This window comes from Pygocentrus nattereri, chromosome 4, assembly GCF_015220715.1.
Source record: "Pygocentrus nattereri isolate fPygNat1 chromosome 4, fPygNat1.pri, whole genome shotgun sequence".
Classification (NCBI taxonomy): Eukaryota; Metazoa; Chordata; class Actinopteri; order Characiformes; family Serrasalmidae; genus Pygocentrus; species Pygocentrus nattereri.
In genome coordinates this window covers 40,313,343-40,339,334 of record NC_051214.1, presented here as the reverse complement: position 1 = coordinate 40,339,334, position 25,992 = coordinate 40,313,343, and the positions used below count along the sequence as shown (strand labels likewise).

Sequence of the window (25,992 nt, the reverse complement as noted above, 5' to 3'; positions counted from 1 at the left end):
CTTTATAAGGGCTTTTAAAAAGCCTGTATCTTACAATTTTACATATAACATTCATGTGGTTTTGTGTACCAAACATATCTTTACATGACCATTTTTCCTATTCTCTTGAGTAGGCAGATGGAAATGTATTGTTTTTTGTGACATCACAAAAACAGTGAACTGTGTTTCCATATCATCACTGTCCAAAAAATTTTTTGAAAGATTTTTACTTTTCTACATCCTTTGAGCAGAGCAGCTGTTCTTTACATTGTGTGAAAATTTGAATGGACCAATAAAATACACCAAAATTGCTTAGAAAAAAAATCTCTGTCCATTAACTTACATTAAATGTAAAGAGTGTTTTTGCCCTTTTTTTGGAGATGTATGTTTTTCTTTGGACATTGACGATACGTGGAGTATATTGATTGTGGAATGCATGGTACGTTTTGAGAATTAAACCGTGTTTCTGTACTACATTAAACTCCTGCATTTCAAAAAAGCGCTGAAAATTCGTTTTTGTTTTAAGCCTCTTAAATCATCCAATAGTCAAATGAGAATCAATCAGCTTACCTACCAGCGTCCATCACACTGCTGACACACATATCAAAACCTCATCTTTGTTTTTGCCCTGTTTCAAAACGCCATTTCACATTGTATGTACAGTTAAAGATGAACAGATCAAGAGACTTGACCTGAAATGACTTAAGTTACAGGTCAGGAACATTTTTTTCCTTCTCTTGTAAACTTACTATTTCAGAGATATCGTTTATTCATTATGTTATGACAGTGACAACAGGGGGAGGAGAGAGCTTTAGCTGCTGTTAGAACATGTCAGCATGTGGAGGGCTGAGTCTGCGTCTCACAGCATGTTGCCTCCCTCTTCACTCATAGATCTGTGATGACATCAGCCATTACCTCATAATCTGATTGGCTGGTGGTGAAGGCTGGTGTTCTACTGCTTTAGAGAGAGAGAGAGAGAGAGAGAGAGAGAGAGAGGAGGATAGGGAAGAGGGAGAGACAGAAAGAGAGACAGGGGGATAGAAAGACAGTGCGTGAGTGAGAGAGAAAGAGATGAGGAATAGCGATTGCGAGAGAGGGAAAGAGAGATGAGGAGAGAAAGAAATAGAAAAGGGATAGAGAGGCAGAAACAGAGAGGTAGAGAGAATTAAGGAGGAATAGAGAGAAAAAAGAAATAGAAAGAAAAAAGAAGAGAAAGCGAGAAGGGAGGAATAGGAAGAGAGGAGGGATATATACTGAGAGAGTGGGGAGAGAAAGGAACTATACAGAGAGAGTAAGAGAGAAAGAGAAGAAGAGAAAAGGGGAGAGAAAAAAGAGGAATACAGAGAGAAAAAAGGGAAAGAGAGAAAGAGAGAGAGAGAGAAAGAGTGTGTGTGTGTGTGTGAGTGAGAGAGAGAGAGAGAGAGAGAGAGAGACTGCCGTATTATGAGCACATGCACACATTCCCTCACAGGCATTCAGAGAGAGTTCAGTGTAGATGCCGTCTGCAGTTGAAGAGAAAGAAATAGAGGGCTTAGAACAGAAGGTCTTAAAGACCAGAAGACCAGTGTAGGAACAGATTATTGTACATTACGATACATTCTGTTGGTAGTTGTAAAAGGACGTGGAAATTAAACGTTGGACCATCAGGTGTCCATGTCCATGGCTAGAGGACATTGGAGAAGTGAGGAAAGAGTGAAGGAGTGAAGGAGAAGTGAGTAAACAGAGTGCAGGATGACTCAAACGTGGCAGGATTTGGCAACCAAGAGGAAGAAGTCTGGAGCGTCTCTTAACTTAGTCCCAGGAGTTTCTCAACATCTGCGTGGTAAGAAAATGTGTGTGTGTGTGTGTGTGTTTACACTATGTGTGCAGAAATTTGTAGACACCTGCTCATCCAGCGTTTCCTCTGAAATCATGGCTATTAATAGAGAGTTTTTCTTCTTTGCTGCAGTAACAGCCTTCAGAACGCTTTACACTAGATGTTGGAACATTGCTGTGAGGATTTGATTGCGTTCAGCTAGAGGAGCGTTAGTTAAGTCAGGTACTGATGTTGGATAGTTAGTTCTGGATCACAGACTTCATACCAGCTCATCCCAAAGGGATGGAGCTCCCTCACTCCAGAGAGTGCAGTGCCGGGGGGGCTTCATACACACGGTAAGTATAGGCTCATATGTGGCTGCTCCAGAGCTCCTGTTCTATTGGCAGTGCTTTTCTAAGGAGCTGTGAGGAGCATACTGGGGACATCTGTAGGACACAGTACACGCACCCTCATTAGAGGAGCCGGGTACATTGCGAATGAATGGGTGTGTACATGTGTGCCTGTGTCTCTGACTGAGGAAATGAAGCCATGGGCTCTGTGTGTGTGTGTGATAGTGAGACAGAACAGTATTGATTAATGTCTGCTTATTTCGGCTTATAATTGATACAGAATTTTAAAAGAATTCATATTGTGGATTCTAATGGGGTGTGTGTGTTTGTGTGTGGGTGTGTGTGTTGGCACTGCAAAGTGTGTGTTTGAGTTTTCAGTTGCGTTTCCCGCTCAAAGTCACCTTGTCCTCAAAATTGTGAGAAGGGTGCCCCCCCAACCACCGCACACATTAGAGCAAACTGGTATTGAAGCTCTATAGCTCTGAGTGTCATCACCATCATTCATCACTCCCTCTCTCTCTCCCTCTGCCTCTCCCTCTCTGTCTCTCTCTCTCTCTCTCTCTCTCTCTCTCTTTCTCTCTCTATCTCTCACTCTCTTTCTCTCACACTAGGTGTGTCTGTCTCTCTATGTCTATCTAACTCACTCACAGTCTCTCTCTCTCTCTCTCTCTCTCTCTCTCTCTCTGTCTGTCTCTCTTTCTTGCTTTCTCTCTCTCTTTATTTCTTTCTTTTTTCACTCTGTTTCTTTCTTATTCTCTCTCTTTCACTCTAAGTCATGCTCTTACTCTAGGTGTGTCTTTCACTATTTCTCTATGTCTAGCTAACTCTATCTCTCCTTCTCAAGGTCTCTCTCACTCTAAGTGTGTCTTTCCCTCTTTTATTCTCTTTCTCTGTCTAGGTGTCTCACTCTAGATCTCTCTCTCGCCCTATATCTCTTTCATTCACTCTAGCTGTACCTCTGTCTCTCTCTTTGTTTCTCTATCCTTCTTTCTCTCTCTGATTCACTCTCTTTCACAAACTCTTACCCTCTCTCCTTCTGCTTCTTTCTTTCTTTCTTTCTTTCTTTCTTTCTTTCTTTCTTTCTTTCTTTCTTTCTTTCTTTCTTTCTCTTTATTCCTCACTCTCTCTGATTCTTTCTCTCTCTATCTGCCTCTCTCTTTCATCAATATTTTATCTCTTTGCTCTGATCAAATGATTGATTCACAAATTTGAGGATCTTTAGTAAATGTAACTGTGGATCTGCATAAAACATGAACTGGCTCACACATTCTTAATGTATGACAGTGAGAAGGTTCTGCTGCATAATCTGTCAGACAGTAGATACATTAAGAACATTTGTGTGGTGTACTGTATTGTATAGTATACAGTAATGTGCAAAAGACCACCTTTCATTTACTTAATTTCCAGTTACAACAGCCCTTAATGACAAGTTATTTATTTTTCAGGGTCTAAAAAAAACAACCAACTACTAATATCGAACTTCGGAGGTGTGGAGGATTTTTTCAGTGTTTAGTATGTCCACAGTTTGCAGCATCCATTATTACAGCGTCCATTCTTTTCGGAACCTTGCTTTCATTTTTAACAAAATCTGCAGTTTTTCCACACCTCCAAAAGTTTCTGATTCTCATGATCCAAATAATCCCATACACATTCAGTGATGTTGAGGTCTGGCCCCTGAGGTCTGGATTCTCATAGAACTATGCCCTAGCAACCACCAGAGATACCATAGCAACTGGTTAGCAGCACCCTAGCAACCATTAGAGATCCCATTGCAACCACCTACCAATACCCTAGCAACCTTGTGGGAAGCCATAGCAACACCCTAGGCACCACAAGATATACAATAGCAACTACCTACCAACAGCCTAGCAGCAACTTTGGGTATTATTTCACCCACTTAGGCAACACCATTGCACTCAATAGAGGTAGTACTATAGCAACCACCTGGAACACCATAGTGACCACCTGGAATACCACCTGTGAAGCAACACAACCTACTTTATAACTTGAAACATTTAGGCTGCAAATTCTTTGTGTTCTTTTGACAGCAACAAAATTATATTGTTAGGTGACTTTTTAAACATGTGTTTTATACCTAAACATTTACATCAGAGATTAACTCTGTTACCTACAGGATTATTATTCAGATATTTTTCTTATGATTCACTATTCAGTAACTTCTGTAAAGATATATAATTATGTAGTTAAGAAGCGAAGAATTCAGTACATGCCCTTGAATTTAAAAGGTTAATTAAGAAAATAGTGAAGCTTGATTTATCTCTGTGTCTGTGAAGAAATGTAATGTCTTTCATTTTTTGGTTCGGTTTAGATGAGCAAGAGGCTGTGCAGAAGCGGACCTTTACAAAGTGGATCAACTCCCATTTGGCAAAGGTAAGAGACCATGTAGTATCCACTTGTCCACTTCGTGCCCTCACATGTGGCTAGAAAAAGGCTACAAACACATTTACCTACACATGACAACAACATAATCATTCATACTCTCTCTTATTTCAATGTTAGCCTGTCATAAGACCGGTGGTACCAGCTCATACAGAAACATACAGTGGGGAAAAAAAGTATTTAGTCAGTCACCAATTGTGCAAGTTCTCCCACTTAAAAAGATGAGAGAGGCCTGTAATTGACATCATAGGTAGACCTCAACTATGAGAGACAAAATGAGGAAAAAAAATTAGAAAATCATATTGTCTGATTTTTAAAGAATTTATTTGCAAATAACGGTGGAAAATATGTATTTGGTCACCTACAAACAAGCAAGATTTCTGGCTGTCACAGACCTGTAACTTCTTCTTTAAGAGGCTTCTTTGTCCTCCACTCATTACCTGTATTAATGGCACCTGTTTGACCTTGTTATCTGTATAAAAGACACATGCCCACAACCTCAAACAGTCACACTCCAAACTCCACTATGGTGAAGACCAAAGAGCTGTTGAAGGACACCAGAAACAAGATTGTAGACCTGCACCAGGCTGGGAAGACTGAATCTGCAATAGGCAAGCAGCTTGGTGTGAAGAAATCTACTGTGGGAGCAATAATCAGAAAATGGAAGACCTACAAGACCCCTGCTAATCTCCCTCGATCAGGGGCTCCACGCAAGATCTCAGCCCATGGGGTCAAAATGATCACAAGAACGGTGAGCAGAAATCCCAGAACCACATGGGGGGGCCTAGCGAATTACCTGCAGAAAGCTGGGACCAACGTTACAAAGGCTACTGTCAGTAACACACTACGCCGCCAGGGACTCAGATCTTGCAGTGCCATACAGGCACTTCAAACTTCAGACGAGCGCGTCTGAAGTTTGCAAGAGAGCATTTGGATGTTCCGGAAGAGTATTGGGAGAATGTCATATGGTCAGATGAAACCAAAGTAGAACTGTTTGGTACAAACACAACTCGTCGTGTATGAAGGAGAGTGAATGCTGAGTTGCATCCAAAGAACACCATACCAACTGTGAAGCATGGGGGTGGCAACATCATGCTTTGGGGCTGTTTCTCTGCAAAGGGACCAGGATGACTGGTCCATGTACATGAAAGAATGAATGGGGCCACAAATTGTGAGATTTTGAGTGCAAACCTCCTTCCAATGGCAAGGGCTTCTTCTTCTTTCGGCTGCTCCCTTTAGGGGTCGCCACAGCGGATCATCTGCCTCCATCTTGCCCTATCCATTGCCTCCTCTACTTTCACACCACTTCAATCGGCAAGGGCATTGGAGATGAAACGTGGCTGGGTCTTTCAGCATGACAGTGATACCAAGCACACTGCCAGGGCAACAAAGGAGTGGCTTCGTAAAAAGCATTTCAAGGTCCTGGAGTGGCCTAGCCAGTCTCCAGATCTCAACCCCATAGAAAACCTTTGGAGGGAGTTGAAAGTCCGTGTTGCCCGCCGACAGCCCCAAAACATCATTGCTCTGCATGGGGAATGGGCCAACATACCAGCAGTGGTGTGTGCCAACTTTGTAAAGACTTACAGAAAACGTTTGACCTCTGTCATTGCCAACAAAGAATATATAACAAAGTATTCAGATGAACTTTTGTTATTGACCAAATACTTATTTTCCACCATTATTTGCAAATAAATTCTTTAAAAATCAGACAATGTGATTTTCTAAATTTTTTTTCCTCATTTTGTCTCTCATAGTTGAGGTCTACCTATGATGTCAATTGCAGGCCTCTCATCTTTTTAAGTGGGAGAACTTGCACAATTGGTGACTGACTAAATACTTTTTTTCCCCTCTGTATATGTCCATTGCTTATTGTGTCTTAGTCAACCTGCTGAGAGGACTTAGCCAGCATTACACCATAAAGCTGTACTGCTTACTATTTATCCAACACGTGTTACACAGTACATCTTGTTATGGCCATAGGTGGCCCATGCACTTCTCTTTAAAGGGAACAAATAATTTTTTTCCTCGTTTTTAAAAGTAGTTTGAAGTATTAGGAATGTGGTTCAATTGTCAAAATATCCCATTCAGTATCCAGTCCGTATGTCAATATATAGAAACTAAGCTGCAAAAATAGCCTGTTTTTGTTTCTTTGATGTCAGAAGAACCAACTCATTCACATATATCCACCTGTTCAGTCTACAGCAATTTAGCTCTGCCAATTTACACTGAAGCTCTAAGCAGTGTTTCAGATTTTTGAATGAAGCTTAATACAGGGTAACCAATCAGAACAGAGTTCACTTACATACAGCAGCCTTAAAGGCACAGTAAATTAAATCATTAAATGCTAGGGATAAAGGAAGGTTGAAAAATAGTCATATAAAAATGAATTATTGACCTCAAACAAATGGACCTCAGGTAAAAAAATGAAGTAGTATGTAAACAATAAATATCCTTCTATATAAACCAGCCTGCAAAAAACACATCATTTTTAGTTTTTTTTTTATTATTTTGGTGCTGTCACATGTTTATTGCTGCACCTCTTCTGCCTTCATCACTGTACGCCATTCATTCATGATGAAGGTATAAGGAGTGTTCAAGCCTGGATTGCTTCATGAATAGGCACACTACAGGGCAGCCAATCAGAACAGAGGTCAGGTGCATATTCCAGACTTTAAAAAAACACCCTTTTTAAATCTAAGGGATAAAGAGAGGTTAAAGAAATGGACATATGACAGTTTTAGTATATAAAAACACAAATGATCTAACTGGACCTGAAGGAAAAAATAAACGCAAAAAAATTGTACACCCTTCATAGTAGATGAAAGGTTCATCATTCTACATTTCCACTGGAAGCTGTTATGTTGAAGTAGAATTTTATTTTTTTTCTTCTCCCGTTAACTTGATCACAGGTGTCTCTGCGATTTAACCATTAGCATGGACGTGTGCACCCACTGGAGATTATGTGTGTGTGTGTAATTATGGCATTATGGCGTGTTAATCCCCCTCACTTAACCCTTCACTGTGCGTGGAGAGTGACTGCTCCAGCCAGCCGCAGCGCAATTACCCAGAAACCCTGGCCCACTGAGCTTCTAAACGCATCCAGCTTGATTACTCGTCTCCGGTGACACGGAGCAGAAAATTCATTTGAAATGTCAAGCTGTAGGAAATCTGCCTTGACATGATATTTCATATAACACTGCCCACCACTGGCCATCCAACATTAAATTGTAGGCCATCAAACATCAAACGTTTAACGCATTAATGTTTAATAATGCTGTCTCCGTTTGCTGGTTTGTTTGTTAGCTTTCAGCTGCAGGACAGATTGAAGCTGTCAGTTAGTGTTGCAGTAAGAGGTTTGAAGCATCAGTTCACTTAAGTGCTGCCCATTAATGAGATGTGGGCTGATTATCTCTCTTATGAGCATTATCAACTTCTTTAAGACCACTCTGGGCTTGAATTACTATCCTGGCAATATATTGATCTTTTTCAGTAGTAGCTGATTGAAATGTCAACTCATTTCACTCAATGGCCACTTTATTAGAAACTCTTGTAGCTGTTGTACAGTTAGAGACCGTAGCCCATCTAGTAATGCATTAGCCATCCTCTAGCCCTTTGTGAATGTTCAGTTTCTGCCGCTCATGTCTGGATATTCTCATTTGGACCGTTGTCAGCTTAGCAGTGACTCTGACATGAGTAAAAACCATAGCAACACACTGCCATGTCAGTGTCACTACTGTGCTGAGAATGTTCAACCATCCAAATAATATCTTGTCAACAGCTGTCCTGTCCTCAGAAACTGACCAATGAACTGGGGAGAGATGGGCCAATTATTTTGGCAGCAACAGATGGTCTACAGTCTGTAACTGTACACCTAAATAATGGTGCTATAAGGTGGCCCAGTGTGAGAAATTGGGGCGTAAATTAAGTGTTTCAGTAAAATGGATGGTCATCTCAAAATGTGTGTTCTGAGATTTACAAATTATGTCAGTGATTCAAAGAAATCGCGAAATATTCAAGCTGCCTTGTTCATAATGGCGCTAACCAGCAACCTGCCCATCCGGTCCTGTGTATTTCAGGTGGGAGAATAGAGATGAAATGGTTATTCAGAATGATAAAAGAACTCACCCACCACTTAGAAAAGGGCTTCTTTCAAGAGGCACTGAGTTGAATTAAAGAAATAATCAGTTGTGCAAGATTCTTTGTGCTGGTTAGATATCTCGGCCTCCATCACTAGGCCTCCTGGTGCTTCCCCCGCCCCCTCTGTCTGCTGTACCTTTAACCTCATCCTACACAAACCTGATGTTGCCATGGTGACAGCTTTTTCAAGTGTTTACCTGTCCGAGTGCGCACATGGCAAGCGGGGCCAAGAGTGTCCACTGCAATTCAGTGCACACAGTTAAATATAGAAGCATCTCACTAAAGAACAAAGGCATTGAGTGGATGGTTACTCTAATTTCTGTTCATGCCAGTTTTTTAATATCACTGTACCATTTAACAGCACTGTCATTTATTCAGTAAGCATATTCTGTTGTATGAATTATTTCTTATGTTCTTATTTCAATATTCCTGTTGCTTCCAGAACATGCTCAAAAAATAATGAATTGAGGGGATATTTGAGTAACATAGTGAAAATATGTTGATGATAACTGCAGTCGCATTCTACAGTGAGGTAAGAAAGATTGTATTAGACTGTGCTATTAGACTGAATGAGGCATAACAAGGTTTTTTGACGCCATTTATTTACCCAAATTGTTTTTTGAAAAATATTTGCCCATTTTGAATTCGGTGTTCACCACTCTGTGAAAGACTGCTTGAGCAAATAAGGCAATGATTTAAGAATAACAATTCTCAACATAAAATAGCAAAGAACTTTTGCATTTTGTCATATACAGTACATAATAACATAAAAAATCAGAGAATCTGGAGAAATCTCATGCTCTTGCATGCAAGGGACAAGGCCAAAAACCAGTATTTGCTGGCCATGATCTTTAGGCTTTCAGATGGCACTGCATTAAAAACAGACATGATTCTGTAGAGGAAATCACTGCATGAGCTCAGAAACACTTCTGAAAACCATTGTCTGTGAAAACAGTTTATCATTGCACAAATGCAAGTTAAAACTCTAAAACGCAAAGACAAAATCATATATAAACAGAATACAGAAACGCTGCCACCTTTTCTGGGCCTGTGCTCATTTAAAATGCACTGAGGGGAAGTGGAAAAGTGTCTTGTGGTACCAATCAACATATATATTTTTTTGGAAATCTGAACACTGTGTCCTTTGAGCTGAAGATGACTCAACTTGTTATCACCTTCTTATAAAGCCAGCATACATGATGAAATAGGGGTACATTAGTGCACATGGCATGTATGATGTGCTCATCTGTGACAGCAACATTAATGCTGAATGATATATACAGGTTTTGGCAACATATGCTGCCATCAGGACAACTTCTTTTTCAGGGAAGGCCTTGCCTATTTCAGAAAGACAATGTCAAACCACATTCTACATGTATTACAGCAGCATTGCTCCGTATAAACAGAGTCCGGATGCTAAACTGTCCTGCCTGCAGTCCAGACCTGTCACCACTAAAAACATTTGGCACATTATGAAATGAAAAATATGACAAAGGAGACCCCGAACTGATGAGCAGCTGAAATCCTATATCTAACAAGAATAGGAACCATTTCACTTTCGAAACTACAGCAGTCGGTCTCCTCAGTTCCCAAATGCTCACAGAAAGTTGTTAACAGAACAGGTGATGAAACACAGTGGTAAACATGCCCCCATCCCAACTTTTTTGGAGTGTGTTGTTGGCATCAAATTCATAATGGGCAGATATTTAAAAAAAAAAACAATAAAATTTCTCAGTTTCAACATTTGATGTGTTATCTTTGTAGTATTTTCCTTTGGGGGTTGTATTTGTGTATTTGTGCCATCATTTTGCACCAGATAACTTTTTCAGTACTTAAAGTAAACAGCAATTTTGTACCTCACACTTACTCAGTTAATATCTGGAACCTGTTTGGCATTTCCCTGCCATGTAGTTCATCTGCCTTGGAACTAAATGCAGTGACATGTTACTCAAAATAATTATCTACAATGCAGTTTCCAAGAAAGTTGTGACACAAGTTGTGTGCAAAATGTAAAAAAAAAAATGCAATGATGTGCAAATCATTTAAACCCTATAGGTAACTGAAGAGTACAAAGACAAAGGTTCTCATTTTCAATGAATGCGTGAATGTGATATGTGTTCTTTGTTCTATTGTCAAATAAATATATTATTGATTTAAAGCATGGTACAGACATATAAGCATCAATTTTACCTAATATTTTAGTTTTACACCTTCAGTAAAGAGCCTTGGCATAAAGCTGCCATTATTTTCCATTTCTGCCGGAACCTGTTTTGCACTTCTCAAATTCACAGTCAGTGATGTGTATAGAACTTCCAGAAGGTCTAGAGTGATGTTATGTGTCATCAAATTGGTTCCATCTATGTAAATCAAAACATGATTGGTCGATTCCACTGTCAGTTTCTTGTTACCCTAGTGGTTAGCCTGATATGTTGGGTTTTCAGATCAGCTCCTGAAGGCTTAACCAATAGGAGAGCTCACTTGACTGTATCTGCTTAGGCACGGCAGAGAAAGAACATTTTGTTCCCAAAAATCATTAGGCTTGCTGTGAAGGTCTAGATAACCTTGAAGTTTCCTTGTATTTTATTTGAATCTCTAAAGCTTGTGGATGATGGTATGAAAACATATTTTAGTTTCATAGTTATTGTACGGTGCACAGTCTTGTATTTTTTTGTGAGGTTTCTACCATTTTTTGACATTGAAACAAACAGAACAATGTCAGATGTTATGACTTGGACCCCTCAATACAGAATGTCACTGAAAATGTATGTCCAATGTAAATGTAATTCATTGCTTAACTAGCTTTGTAATTAAACATGTAATTATGTTATTACATTACATTACATTACATTACATTGCTGCTATAAAGTAGTCATGTTTGGCATTGAATATCTTAATGATGCCTTAAGGTAAAACAAAGACATTAGCATGTTGCAAAATGAAAGAAAGGAGAAATAGAGGGAAGGAGGTCATGAGACAAATAAAGAGAGAGAGAGAGAGGGAGAATGAGAGAGAGAGAGAGAGAGAGAGAGGTGACTTTCTGCTTTAGTTACCTCTCAGAGGTCCATCTGTTACCCCCAACCCCCCCCTAACATGATGCAAATCATCTCCTGTGAATCTCCATCTTTCTAATTCATTGCCTAAAGGCACAAGACTAATCATTAACGTTATTAAGATAACAAAGAACGAGGATCTTTCCAATTCTCTCTCTCGCCTCTCGTTCCCTCTGCAGGTGTAACAAAAGAGGATTACGGAATGGATTCGAGTTCATGTTAATATTTGGTCAATTACTAGACTCATATTAGTCGGAGCTTTCCTGTGGCACGCACGAGGATGTTAATATGAACACATACACAAAGCTGTCGAGCTGACAAACTGTTGGATTACTGCTGTGCCTGAGTATGTCTGGCGTTTCACTGTGAATGACATACTTGTTCAGAATGACATGTTCACGTTGTCCTGCTGTTAGTGATGTCAGAATGAAGACACAAATCCTTGCTGAGTGTTTACTTTAATGCTCAAAACTCAAATCAAGTGATGTTTAGTGTCAGTACACAAACTGTATAATCACAGCGCGGTTAGATGTGCTGGAATTCATAACCACACAAATACAAACTGATCTCTAAAGCTCTGGCATGAAGGTATGATAACAGCTTCTAAAGGCGCAAGAGAAGTTCACGCTCTATGTCTAAACAAGGTTTGGTCCACATTAGTGCTCTAAGCCAAGTCTTGACCCTTAAAAGTCATAGTTATCACTGCTGACGGTGTGAGTATTAATTACTTCTTGCTTAAAGTTCATTAAAACAAGCATTTGAGAGATTCTGCTAAAAATATATGTTCTTAAACTTTCACCAAAACCCAAATAAGTAGAAGAGAATGTATTTCATTAGGAATCATGTGATTTTGAGGATAGAAAAAACATATTTTAGATTTTGTCATGTTGCAGAAGGCCTGGGGTGACATGTTTGCTCTCAAAACTAGTCCCACCCAGTATAGATCACCTGTGATTGGTTGATTCTATGGCTAAACTTCAGAACCACAACCATGGACAATAGCTCATTTTTTTAATAGTCACATGACCATGGCTTTCAGACTTTAGAACATGTGTAGTAGTCTGATGCTTTTCCAGCAGAGGGCAATAATAATTAACACACAGGTTGCTTTTGTGAGCAGTCGTATAATTGAAAATCAAATCTTTAAACAATAAAATGTCAGCCTAAATATTACTACAAAAGTTTAAACAGAGCAATGATGATTCTATTAAATAAACATGAAGGAAATAAAATTGAAAAGCACGTTTTTTAAACTGAGGCTTTCTCAAAAGAAAGTAAACTGAAAAAAAAAAGATGCGCTAATATAATACATTTTATTTGTGTGGAAATTATGTACATATTTGAATCTAGTGAATGAAGTGCATCTCTACTTTCTGTATGTTTAAGCTACATCTAGCTAAGTCTACGTACGAATAAGTCTACATACTGACCTTTAGGGTTTACTAGGTCAGTCAGTGCAGCACATGATCAGATTATTGATCAGCATTAATCAGTGCTATATTGATCAGATTAGCAAGACTGCTCACCTCTCAAACCCATTCATGATCATCATCCATGATAGCATTGTGGGACATTCATTTCATTAAGGCCTGCTTAAAGGGAACTGTTTTAAAAATGTTATAATTTTACCCACAACAGATACTGTTCTCTATTTTTATAGATAATAGCTGGTCAGACTGTGTCAGAAACTACACAAGCAGGTCTATTTGAAATGACCAAACTGCACAGTTTCAGTCAAGTATGTGATGATTTACACATGCAGTTTACATGATGCTAATTGGTGAGATATAAGCTTCCATTACTTGTTAGCTACATTAGCTGTGCGAAACTAAAGAAGCAAACTTTGCACATCAATCACATCTTGGCTGATTGACTACATTTGCGATAAGGGGGGAAATTGTGTTTCACCAAACTAGTCCTTTAAATGTATGAGAGCGTGTTTGAATTTGAAGGACAGGCAGGGAGGCAGGACCGAAACCTTCATCTGCCTAAGAGCCTCCACTTGATTAGGCACTACAGAGAGGCGGGGAAGGATGGGGAGAATGAAGTGTGCGTCTCTGTGTGTATGTGTGAGATAGAAGGGAGAGCACGCATGAGAGGGAACCCTCCATTTCGATTTTGACAAATCCTCTTAGGCTGGGTTAGGGCTTAATTACGGTATGCCCAATATTGTGGATGAACCCATTTCTCACGTGCTTGACAGATACCCCAGGCTGAGTGGCTTACGGCACCAAAAAAAAAAAAAAAGCCAGTGAGAGCTCTCAGAAATATCCAGCTGCAAGGACCTAGTTAACCACTACACATCCGACCATGAGCCCCATTAGGCCTCTCAGGTCCTGCGTATCAATGCCTGACACAGGCAGAGAGCAGTGCCCCATTTAGGAGGCTTCAAACAGCCCATTAGTGTGCTTTAGCGCTAATGAATGCTCAGATTCCTGCAGCTGTGAGTTTGAACGCAGACAAAAACCCAAAACCACACACTGTGGTTTAACAGGAATGGTCAAGACCATCCAAGTGTTCACCCTGCAATGTTTATGCACTAGGAGAAGGTTGCTAACTGCAGTGGGCCACACTTCATTTCCCTGCTCTAACTACCAAACTTACATACTATTTTCTTAATAGCTATTGAAAAATTCATAGTAGTCTTAAGGGGGAATTCCACAAATTATTCTAAATTTCCATGTAAATCAGTAGGTGAGATATAAACAAAGTCATTGAGGTGCATTGTAGCACATGTACTTTAACTTATGTACAGTGGTGGTGATAGGAACCAGAGGTCAAAATGTTTACAGTGCAAATATAACTGTTAATTGCTTTAAAATGTCTAGTGAATGTGTTTCTTCTAGTGTTTCTTCAGCCTTTTCATATGTATGTAATATTTTCATTGGGCAGTATTTTGTCTTACAATGCCCTCTATGAACCTCTTCAATATAAATGCATTTAAAAATAAATTTTAAGCCAAGATTTTCTCCAAATGTTTGGAAAACAATGTCTGAGACATCAGGCAACATATATCGAACTATTTAATGTAACTACTGTAATGTAATGACTTTCTGTAACAAGCTTTCGGACGTCTAGTTCCTATCACTGCCACTGTGAACATTTGAGACTCAGGGAATTTCTCTAGAATGGAGTGTTTCCTAACAAACCAAATCTTTAAGATTGAATTATGCAGAAATTTTGGCTAATTGGACAATTAACACTCATCATAGGTACTGCATAGTTGATGTGACTGCATATCATTGCTAGCATCTGAGAAACACTGGCTTAATGTACATGTGTGATGAGATTGTAATGCTGATGCAGCTATATTCAGGCATTCATCAAGAAATATTAACATGATGTAAAGAAAAGTTTCAGAAATTTAAATGAGATATTAACAAGGAAGTCAAGAGATTTTGGTATGATAGCTGTGATAGCTTTGAGATATGTGACTGTTGAGTGTTGACGCCCTCTGTAGTTTTTAGGCTTTTCTTCAGCTCATGTGTTTAAGTTGGTCTCACAGCTGACACTAAACGTCCAAGCAGTGTTGAGGCTTCGTTCACCCGGTCAAATGAATATTGCACGCCTTAGTGACAGCCTTGACAATCAATTTCAATCAATTAGGACCAGGCCCATGTAATTAGCTTAAGGCCTGGATTCATTCTCTCGATAGTTGTTTCCTTGCTTTTCAGTTTGATTTTTCATCAGTTGCACAATTAGTCAGAGTGCTTCTTTTAAAAATGTAATCTCCCATTATGACAATTTAACTTCAATTAGTTTCAGAATTATTGCAGAGCTAATTGGACTTTCATAGTCGTCCCTCCTCCATTCTGTCTCTGAAGAGCTTAATTAGGCTAATCTTAAAAAACATTCCTCTCTCGTCCCTCTGTCTATTTCTCTCTGTCTGTTTTCCCCTCTCTCTCTCACTCATTTTAGATCTATTTCTCTCTCTTTTTCTCACTCATTTTAGATCTATTTCTCTTTCTCTCATTTTAGATCTATTTCTCTCTCACTCATTTTAGATCTCTCTCTCTCTCATTTTAGATCTATTTCTCTCTCACTCATTTTAGATCTCTCTCTCTCATTTTAGATCTATTTCTCTCTCACTCATTTTAGATCTCTCTATCTCTCTCTCTCTCTCTCATTTTATATCTATTTCTCTCTCACTCATTTTAGATCTCTCTCTCTCTCTCATTTTATATCTATTTCTCTCTCACTCATTTTAGATCTCTCTCTCTCTCTCATTTTAGATCTATTTCTCTCTCACTCATTTTAGATCTCTCTCTCTCTCTCATTTTAGATCTATTTCTCTCTCACTCATTTTAGATCTCTCTCTCTCTCATTTTAGATCTATTTCTCTCTCACTCATTTTAGATCTCTCTCTCTCTCTCATTTTAGATCTATTTCTCTCTCACTCATTTTAGATCTCTCTCTCTCTCTCATTTTAGATCTATTTCTCTCTCTTTTTCTCACTCATTTTAGATCTATTTCTCTCTCTCTCACTCATTTTAGATCCACCTCTCTCTCTCATTTTAGATCTATTTCTCTCTCACTCATTTTAGATCTCTCTATCTCTCTCTCTCTCTCTCTCATTTTAGATCTATTTCTCTCTCACTCATTTTAGATCTCTCTCTCTCTCTCTCTCTCATTTTAGATCTATTTCTCTCTCTTTTTCTCACTCATTTTAGATCTATTTCTCTCTCTCTCACTCATTTTAGATCCATCTCTCTCTTACTCATTTTAGATCTATTTCTCTCTCACTCATTTTAGATCTCTCTCTCTCATTTTATATCTATTTCTCTCTTGCTCATTTTAGATCTCTCTCTCTCATTTTATATCTATTTCTCTCTCACTCATTTTAGATCTCTCTCTCTCATTTTATATCTATTTCTCTCTCACTCATTTTAGATCTCTCTCTCTCATTTTATATCTATTTCTCTCTCACTCATTTTAGATCTCTCTCTCTCTCTCATTTTATATCTATTTCTCTCTCACTCATTTTAGATCTCTCTCTCTCTCTCATTTTATATCTATTTCTCTCTCACTCATTTTAGATCTCTCTCTCTCTCTCATTTTATATCTATTTCTCTCTCACTCATTTTAGATCTATTTCTCTCTCACTCATTTTAGATCTATTTCTCTCTCAATCATTATAGATCTATCTCTCTCTCTCGCTCATTTTTGATATATTTCTCTCTTACTTCTCTTTCTCTCTGTCTTAGATTTTTTCCTTGTCATTTTCATATCTCTGTCCTTCATTTTTTCTATTTCCCTTATCTCAATCCCCTCCCCGTGTCTTTTCCTCTTTCTCTTTGTTTCTGTTTGTCTTTCTCTCTTTTTTCTTTCCTCTCCCAGGTTGACTCTAATTAAGGTCATTACCACTCTTATTTTCCCTCTCTCTCTCTTTCCCTCATTCTTTCTCTCTTTCTGTTTGTCTGTTTTCTCTTTCTTGCTGCTCTTGCTTCCTTTCTCTCTCTCTCTCTCTTTTCTCTCTCTCTGCTTGTGTCTTCTCTCTTTTTCTCCCAGATTGACTGTAGTTAAGGTCATCCTCAGTCTGTCCTTTTCTTCTCTTTTTTTCTCTCTCATTCCTTCTCTCTCTCTCTCTTGCTTTCATTTTCCCTTAGCTCTCTGTCTCTCCATTTTCTCTGTCTTTCATTTTTTTCTTGTCACTCTTATATCTCTTTTTCATTTTTTCTCCATTCTCTCAATTCCTTCTCCCTCCAACCCTCAATTTCCCCCCTCTCTCTGTGTCCTTTCCTCTTTCCCTTTGTTTCTTTTTGCTTCTCTCCTTTCTTCTCCCAAGTTGAGTCTAATTAAGGTCATCACCACTCTTACTTTCCTTCTCTCTCTCTCTTTCCCTCACTCTCTCTTTCTGTTTGTCTCTTTCTTTTTTTCTTTCAGTTTGTTTCTTCTCTCTCTTTTTCTCCCAGATTGAGTGTAATTAAGGTCATCCTCAGTCTTACTCTCTCTCTCTCTCTCTCTCTCTCTCTCTCTCTCTCTCTCTCTTTTCTCCCAGATTGACTCTAATTAAGGTCATCCCCACTTTTCTCTGCTTTCCTTCTGTCTCTTTCACCACCACTTACTTGCTCTCTCAGTTTTACTCTCTCTGGTTGAGTTGCTTTTTAACTCGTTCTCCTGTTTTCAGCCCCCGCCACACACACCCTCCCTCTCTCTCACTTTCATATTAATCTCCTCGTGAATGACTTTGCCACTCGGCTGCTTTCCCCTCCAAATCCCGTTCATGTGACTGGTGTCTTAAGCGAAATCCTGGATGTGAGCGTGGAGTAGAGAGGGGTTTGGGGATTAGCGGAGGGAAAGGCTACATCAGGTCAGTCTGTCTGCCGAGTCTCTTCTCAGAATCAGCACTTTTCTCTGGGGTTTTAGAGAGACACACAGACCGAAGATTTCACTAAACTGTGTATTTGCTAAGTACAGAGTCCAGACTGACAGGAGAGTGAAAACTGCCTTTCATCATTTTCTAAAAAAAAAAAGAAAAGAAAAAAAAAAGAACAGAACCACAGGTTTGTTCCTTCCCTAACATGCGCTCCGCAGTAGTTGCCATGAGTGCACACAGTGTACTGATGGTTTACACCTCATGTTGTCTCTAATGCCTTTACTAAACATATATGGGCTTTCTTATCTCTTCCTGTTTTGTACCTGTTGTTTTGTCATGCACTTTAATGTTTGTTATTGCTTATATTCAAAAAGCAATCTGCCTTTTAAAGAACTGGAAACAGCTGTTCATGGGTTTATTTCCTCTTGTATTCACTATCGCACTTGCTGTACTTGGGAATCTGTCGGTCAAGTTTGTCACGTCTGCAGCTGGTCCATATTACACCCGTGAGGCTCCTGACTGGTACCAGGAAAAGGGAGAGCATTATCTCTGTACTTGCTTCATTGGTTATCAGTAAAATATAGAATTGAATTTAAAGTGTTATTATTTGTTTTTAAAGCATTGCTTGGCTTGGCTCTGAGCAATATCTCTGACCTCCTCTGCTTCCATTCCACCTCATGAGTCCTACAATCTTCTAACAAGTTGCTCTTAGCCATTCCCTGCTCTCAGATGAGGTTCAAAGGCAACCTGGCCTTTTCTGTAGCTGCCCCAAAACTCAGTCTCCCATTTTTCATAAAGGAATCCCCCACAATAGGGGTGTTTCAGTAAAATCTAAAAACCCATGTATTTTCTCAGGCTTTTGAGTCTTTTTAATGATTATGTACTCAGTATCTGTCTTGGCTGGTTTTTGTCTGGCCAGTTTCATTGTTCTAACTGATTTGCTTTGTATGCATGTTGTTGTTTTCTTTTCATTGTTGAATGTATGGCTTTGATTAGTTAGTTGTGGTCATTTTAACTGATATTATTGTGCAGCACTTTGGCCAGCACTTCTCTTTTAAATGTGCTATAGAAATAAAGGTGACTTGACTTGACTTGACATGACTTATGGTGGATTTACACACAAACAGATCTGTACTGAATCCAAATGCCACCAATGCAGCAATGTGAAGTCTTCAAATCTTGAGTTTAACCACATAAAATATTCTGATGTTAACATTTGAACATCTGATGTTCAGATCCATTCATAGCACAGTCTGATTGATGAAGATTTACTGTAGCTACAACCTTAAATCTCTGTTTTACTCTTACTGTTCCCCGTGCAGAGGGACCCTCCACTGGTGGTGAAGGATTTGTTTGAGGACATTAAGGATGGAGTGATGCTGCTGGCTCTGTTGGAAGTTCTGTCTGGACACAAACTGGTAAAAAAGCTCTGTTTACTCATTTGTGCACATATAAATCTGTAAGCACATGTGAATAAGGGCAAAGAAAGCCTGAAGTAGCCAAAGTAGCCAAAATTCAAACTGGTTTGCTTTTTCTCATTGTTTCAAATATGTAGCTGACATAATTGAATGTTTTGTACATGTATATTTATAACAAAACCGCCAAGATGGTAACCTTACAGGAGAAGGAAAATGTTTGTAATTTTAATGGAAGTTAATGTAAAATGTATTCCAAGGCTATTTATGCATTCATCATGAAATTTTGGCACAATATAAGGAAAGGATTCAAATTAGGTAAAAAAACAAAAAAAACAAATGAAGATTGACAACAATGATATGCGATGTATAAGGATGTGATTTCACTATAGTTTCAGAAAATTGAAAAGATAAGTATTCAAAGCAGTGTGGTTCATTGCTAGTGGGCAACACTGAAACACTATTTGAGAACTATCTAAGAACAGGGCACACTGAAACAAATCTTGACCTTGGCCCCAAAAAACACACCTTTTATTTCACTGAATGCCAACATATAGATGAAGTGGCAAATAAGAAGTGTAATTGAAAATATGTGTGTGATTATACCTTTAATCATGTGGTATAATATGGCAGAATTATGAGGCAGACAGCAATGTCACCCAGCTAGTAGCTAACAAAATGGCAAAGAAAGAAATTTAAGAAGAACATCAATAATTCAGAGACTAATGGATTTTAACGTTTAATCTGCAGCAAGGAAACACTGTCAAACACTAGGAAGTTGCAAAGCTGAAGTCAGCTTCTCATTCATCAGCTTCTTGTTTGAATTTTTCCAGTTCCACCTTAAATAGTGCTACAGATACATTCTGGTGCCTCAGGCTAAGATTTAAGGTGGAACTGGAAAATCTGAACAAGAAGCTGGCGAATGAGAAAAAATCGAATGTTGAATGCTGAGAGACTACAAGAAACTATACTACAAGAGTTTCCTGCCAGAGATGTGAGAAAATTGGCTATAGCAGACCTAAAGCTTAAAGCACAGCAAAGTAAAAGTAAATGTTTTCGTTTATATCATATATATATATATATATATATACTAGGACATTAGCACATACTGAGACATATTTACTGCCAAGATGGTAAAACATTACTTCAGAAAAATGAGCAAGAAATGTGGCTCCCAAAGTGGTCTGATTTTTGTTGAAAGGACAAAATGGCTCTTCTTAATATCTGGGTTGCTGCTGGTCTAGACAAAGTAAGCCTTATATGGAACTGTCTTCAACATGCATGTGCTCACACATACACACACACACACACACACACACACACACTGAGGGTGGTCCCATAAGGCCTGTGTTGCCTCGGGTCTGTGCTGTGCTGCAAGAATCAATGCTTCACAGAATGGCACACAGTGTTTAGGGTTTGTTTGTCTTTACAACCATTTGTCCTCACCTGTGCTTTTGTCACTTTTCGTATTTCATATTCCTACTAATCATACTGATAGTTGACTGTGCAGTGCTATTAAAACAATTGCCATATCAATGATGATTTTCAGTAGTAACTAATAATAAGAACTTTTGAGGCAAAAATAAAATAGTGAAAGTGTATAAATAATATAGTGTAACCATCTATTTATAGTAATTTTTGTGACAAAGATACTATGAATTGCTATTTGATCAGCAAGATATGGTCAAATTTTCAAATATGATGCACTTTGGGTAAGTTAACTGTCTGTGTTATACAGCTCTCTCAGTTAGTATGGAATCATCTAGAGTTCATTATAGGAAATGTCATCATTTTTACAGCTTCTTGCAAATTGTTTGAAACATATAGTGTATAATCATATGACACATGCATCTTCCAGGCTAGTGTAGTCCTTCTGTCTGTCCTGTTTTGCTGTTACTGTTCGTCTTTGGTCTCTTTGTCTGTTTATTCAAATCTCTGCATGTTCTGAAATGTTGTTTTTCTCTCTTTGTCCCCCCCTCCTCCCCCTCTCTCCAAACCCTTCACCCCCTCTAGCCGTGTGAGCAGGGCCGTAAGCTGAGGAGGATCCACTGGCTGGCCAACGTGGGAACGGCTCTGCGCTTCCTGGAGGGCAGGAGGGTAAGCTAGTTTTTTTGTCCCAGAGTGCTTTGCTCAGGTGAAGCGCTCCAGGTCATAGCCACTCAGCTTGACCTGCGTGACCTCCTCTCTTCTAACCCCCTTCCTTCTCTCTGATATCGCTCCCTCACTCTCTTCCTCCATCTCACCAGAGAGAGACATAGATGGAGAGGGAGGAAAGGGGAAACTGAACAAGAGGTAGAGAAAAAACTCAGGAGACGTGAAGAAAAAACAAAGCAATTTATTCTACATTTTAGCTCTGCCTGTTTTCAGGATTGTGAGGAACAGGGAACTCTGCAATGCTATGTGCATTCACATAGGTCAAGATGAGATGTGTTCATTTTAGATCGGTAAACCTGAGAGCAATTTATAGCTCACATAAACATAGATGGTACCACTTCCAAATAAGACTACCCCTATAAAGAGTTTATACACTAATTAAAATTAAATTTATTAATTAGGTCACCTTAAAGTGCATAAATGAACAGTTATAACACATTAATAAGAAGGCAGACTTGAGCTGTTACATCTGATGAACATGAATATGTGATGACAGGTTTAATGCTAAATAATAAAGAAGACAAAGAAAGATTAGCAGCCAGCAACATCTGAACCTTTACAGCATAGATGAATGTGTGTTTACTATTAGACAAGGGGAGTAACTCAAACGTGAAGAAGAAGAGCCATTTTGTCCTATCAACAAAAAACCAAACCACCTTGGGAGCCACAACCTTTTATGTCCATTTTTCTGAAATAACCGTCTTGGTTGTAAATATGTCTCAGTATGTGCTGATGTCTTAGTATAGGCTAAAAAATATAATCTTAAAAAAACACACTTAAACACCCACTTACTTTGCTCTGCTTTAAGCTTTAGCCCAGGCATATCTGCTTTTCTTGCATCTCCAGCAGTGAAAAATCTCTCAACGTTTGATTTTTTACAAGGCTGAAGTCAGCTTCTCATTCACCAGCTTCTTGTTCGAATTTTCACATTACACCTTAAATGTGGTGCCAGAATATAACTGCTGCACCATTTAAGGTGGAACAGAAAAATTTAAAAGAGAAGATGACTTCAACTTTGTGACTTTTCAGTGTTTGATTGTTGAGTATTTTTTATACAACCAAACATCTAAAGTAAAGAAAATGTTACTTGAGGCCTAAAATATGTGCATTTAAACAAGAGAATATTGGCATGTGGAATGCAAACATTCTCCCCATTAAATTGATTATAACATAGCATTGCAGACTACTAGACATTAGTGTCTTAGTAGCAAATTGGTCAACAAAAGCTTCTTACAAAGGGAATTACAAGATTTCTGTGTTAAATATTGATGTGTAATGATATGTATGTGGCAAATGTGCGTCTGACTCTCAACGTAGCCAAGTTGAACGTGTTTGAACAAAGAGTTGAATAAAGAGTCAATGCCACTTTTACTTATACTGTACATTCATGACGAAAGTTATCTGTTCCATTTAGCCATTTGCATTAATATAGTAATTCTAATAGGTTTAATTTCATTACTTGTGCTGCTTTGCTCGTGCTAGCATTTTTGAGCTTTAGCCTTTTCTTAGACCAAAAAGTTCCCAAAACCAGAATTACAGTGCTTAGCAAACATAAATGTGGGCCCTTGTGGTTCAAAGGGGTTATTAAGCTCTTTAACTCCTGCACTATATGCATTCATGTAACCGACAAATGGTACATTTGATCTGTATTAGATGTCCAGCAGCTCAGAACATGTGTAGATAAATCACAATGTTGCATGGAGTGTGGACTGGCGTTCAGATGCTATTTGTATTCGTTGGGTGTAAATCTCTAGCCATGGGATTGTAAATCTTTGCCTTGCAGCTTTCGCCTGGGCATCGCTCCCACTCCCATTTTCATTCCAGTAGCTCATCTAAAGTTCATTTCCATAAGGCCCTGTACTCCTCAATCTGTGCGAAACGCACAGGCAAGATAAAGCTTATCAATGCTGTCATATCTGCTGTTACACTGTAAACTATCACGGCGCTCTTGGTCGAGGCTCATCTTGGCACAGCAGGTTACCCTCAGTGTCCTGTCTCAGAGGAGTACAACACAGAAATTTCATTTAGTCTTGCAGTGAGTGTGGGGCCAGTCTGTGAATGGGGCTACACTGAGCCTCTTAAGGAGGTGAGGATTCATTTCTGAAGTGAAGATAGACAGCTGAACCTCAGCTACTGCGCCGCTCTATCACATCCTATTATCTCTCTCTTTCATGCTCTCTCTCTCTCTCTCTCTCTCTCTCTCTCTCTTTCTCTCACTCTTTCTCACACACACACACACACACACTTCCAGTGCTTTATTCCAGACTTGAGATTTGTTTTATATTGTCATACTGTACTACTAGCCTTCTAGTTCATGGGTTTATATGATGTTTTTATCTCATACTACATTAACCCTGTAGGGTTTGCTCTAAATGTGTGCACACACACACTGTCACTCATATCATGAAAAACTTCATTTTTCTTGCTTCCTTAAAAGAAAAATGTGTGGTGTTTGGTGTACTTTATAAATATTTTTCACATTTCAAAACATACTGTTTACACCACATACAGCACATACATAGACATGTAAAATCAAGTATAATATGAGCACGTATGTAATATAAGATGCCTAAACAGCACATTTTGGTCATCATTTCATCATTACTGTTATGTCACAACCACGATCACATTTACATACAAAGTTTTTCATTCTAAAACGCATTACAATGCAGACTATTTTTAAGAACAAGATATACAGCAGTTTTTTCATTTCTTCAAACAAAAATCTGTGCATAAGTCAAAGACCACTCTTCATTTATTTAGTTAAGTACATTAAGTACATCAAGTACAAGTTATTCATGTTTGGGCATCAGGAATTAGAAAACATATATTTAACAGAAAATTACACAAAAGCCTTAATTATAAAACATAAAATCAGTGTGCCACTCTGTCTACCTATATACCTTTATTACACCTTCCATCCTTTTCAGGAGACTTGCTTTCAGTTTTTCAAAGCAACCTGCAGGGATATTTTTCCATACCTACAGAGTTCTCACAGTCTCACAAGTTGAGATTTCTTACAAGCAGAAAATGCAAAATAAAATACACCAAAATTAGAATTCATTCAATGTCTTCTCGCAGTGGAAGGATGGACAGAAACACCTGTAGATTTTTTCAGATCTGAAGCAGCTTTATTTTTTTAGCAGCTTTAAGTGCTGTTTCTCTGATGGTGACAGGTTTGGTGGTCTACCAGCTCTTGCACAGTTGCCAAGAGTCTCTTTTCCCATGTGTCTTTAAAGAAATGTCTTTTGCACAGTACTGTAGAAACACTGGTGCATACATATTATAACTGGAATAATAGAAGAACATGTAGAATATGGGCCCTTTAGAATTTTAGTGAAATATTGCTGAAACTGTACTGTAGAGCAACAAAATAACACAAAGTCTGAGGGTGTAATAACTGTGCTTATGCATGTTACGTTGTATGAGCACAGTTATACAACTACTATAGTATGTTAGCATCTTTATAGCATTGTTTCTGTTATTGAGTAATCAGTGTTGGGGTAGTTACTCAATATAGGAATCCATTTCTAATGACTTCTGTCACTGTAAGGGGATTGCATTACTACTTCCTGGAAAAAGTAATCTTATTACCTCTACATTACTCTGTAAAGCTCACTTGTACCAACTACAAACTGTAAACATCATTTTAAAGGCCTAACAGTATCTCTGCCTTGTAACACAGCCCCCATCATGCTTGATTCAAATCAAGAATGGCTAAGGCTGTTTGAAAACGGAGAAACTAGAGTCAGTAGAAACAGCTGCCTCAAAATAAAATCGTATTTATTTTTTTAGAGCTAATAGAGCTACTCTTGAATCACAGTCAAATCTAGTCTGCTTAGGTGACATTTTTGTTTAGCAGAAGAATTTTTATCCATCAGTTATTTAGTGTAGAGGGAAACACCTCTGCCTTCCACACTGGACAAGAATCCTACACTACACCAATAAGAGTCATTAGGCAAGACTCCTAACACTACCTCAGCTACCTCTGTAAAAACAGATCAAATTGTAAGTCACGCTGGATAAGAGCATCTGCCAAATACCATAAATGTAATTGTACATATTCACATTCATTAAACTTGCCTAAACTAAGCTTGTTACTTCACACAGAGATAAATAACTGATTATCACATTAATGTATCAGTCTGCTCAGGCTTTAGGAGAGCTCTGAAACAGTAAGATTAATAATAGATCATCACATCGGTTTATCAGTCTACTCAGGCTTTAGCAGAGCTCAGTAACACTGAGATTAATAATAGATCATCACATTGGTTTATCAGTCTACTCAGGCTTTAGCAGAGCTCAGTAACACTGAGATTAACAACTGATCATCATCTTATCAGTCTACTCAGACTTTAGCAGAGGTCAGTAACACTGAGAATAATGACTGATCATC

The 25,992-nt window shown here is 38.6% G+C and overlaps 1 protein-coding gene across 2 annotated transcripts in view; it reads left to right on the top strand.

The window, feature by feature from the left end:
* The first annotated feature begins 1,422 nt into the window (after positions 1–1,422).
* syne1a (spectrin repeat containing, nuclear envelope 1a) overlaps positions 1,423–25,992 on the top strand; it is a 177,222-nt gene continuing 152,652 nt past the window's right edge. Inside the window, exons 1-4 of one of the 2 annotated variants that reach the window (XM_037537434.1) lie at positions 1,423–1,801; positions 4,454–4,515; positions 19,350–19,445; positions 21,456–21,539. In XM_037537434.1, coding sequence (XP_037393331.1) covers positions 1,711–1,801; positions 4,454–4,515; positions 19,350–19,445; positions 21,456–21,539 — 333 coding nt within the window. In that variant the 5' untranslated portion in view covers positions 1,423–1,710. The remainder of the gene's footprint in view (positions 1,802–4,453; positions 4,516–19,349; positions 19,446–21,455; positions 21,540–25,992) is intronic. The other variant, XM_037537435.1, reaches the window with a different exon arrangement.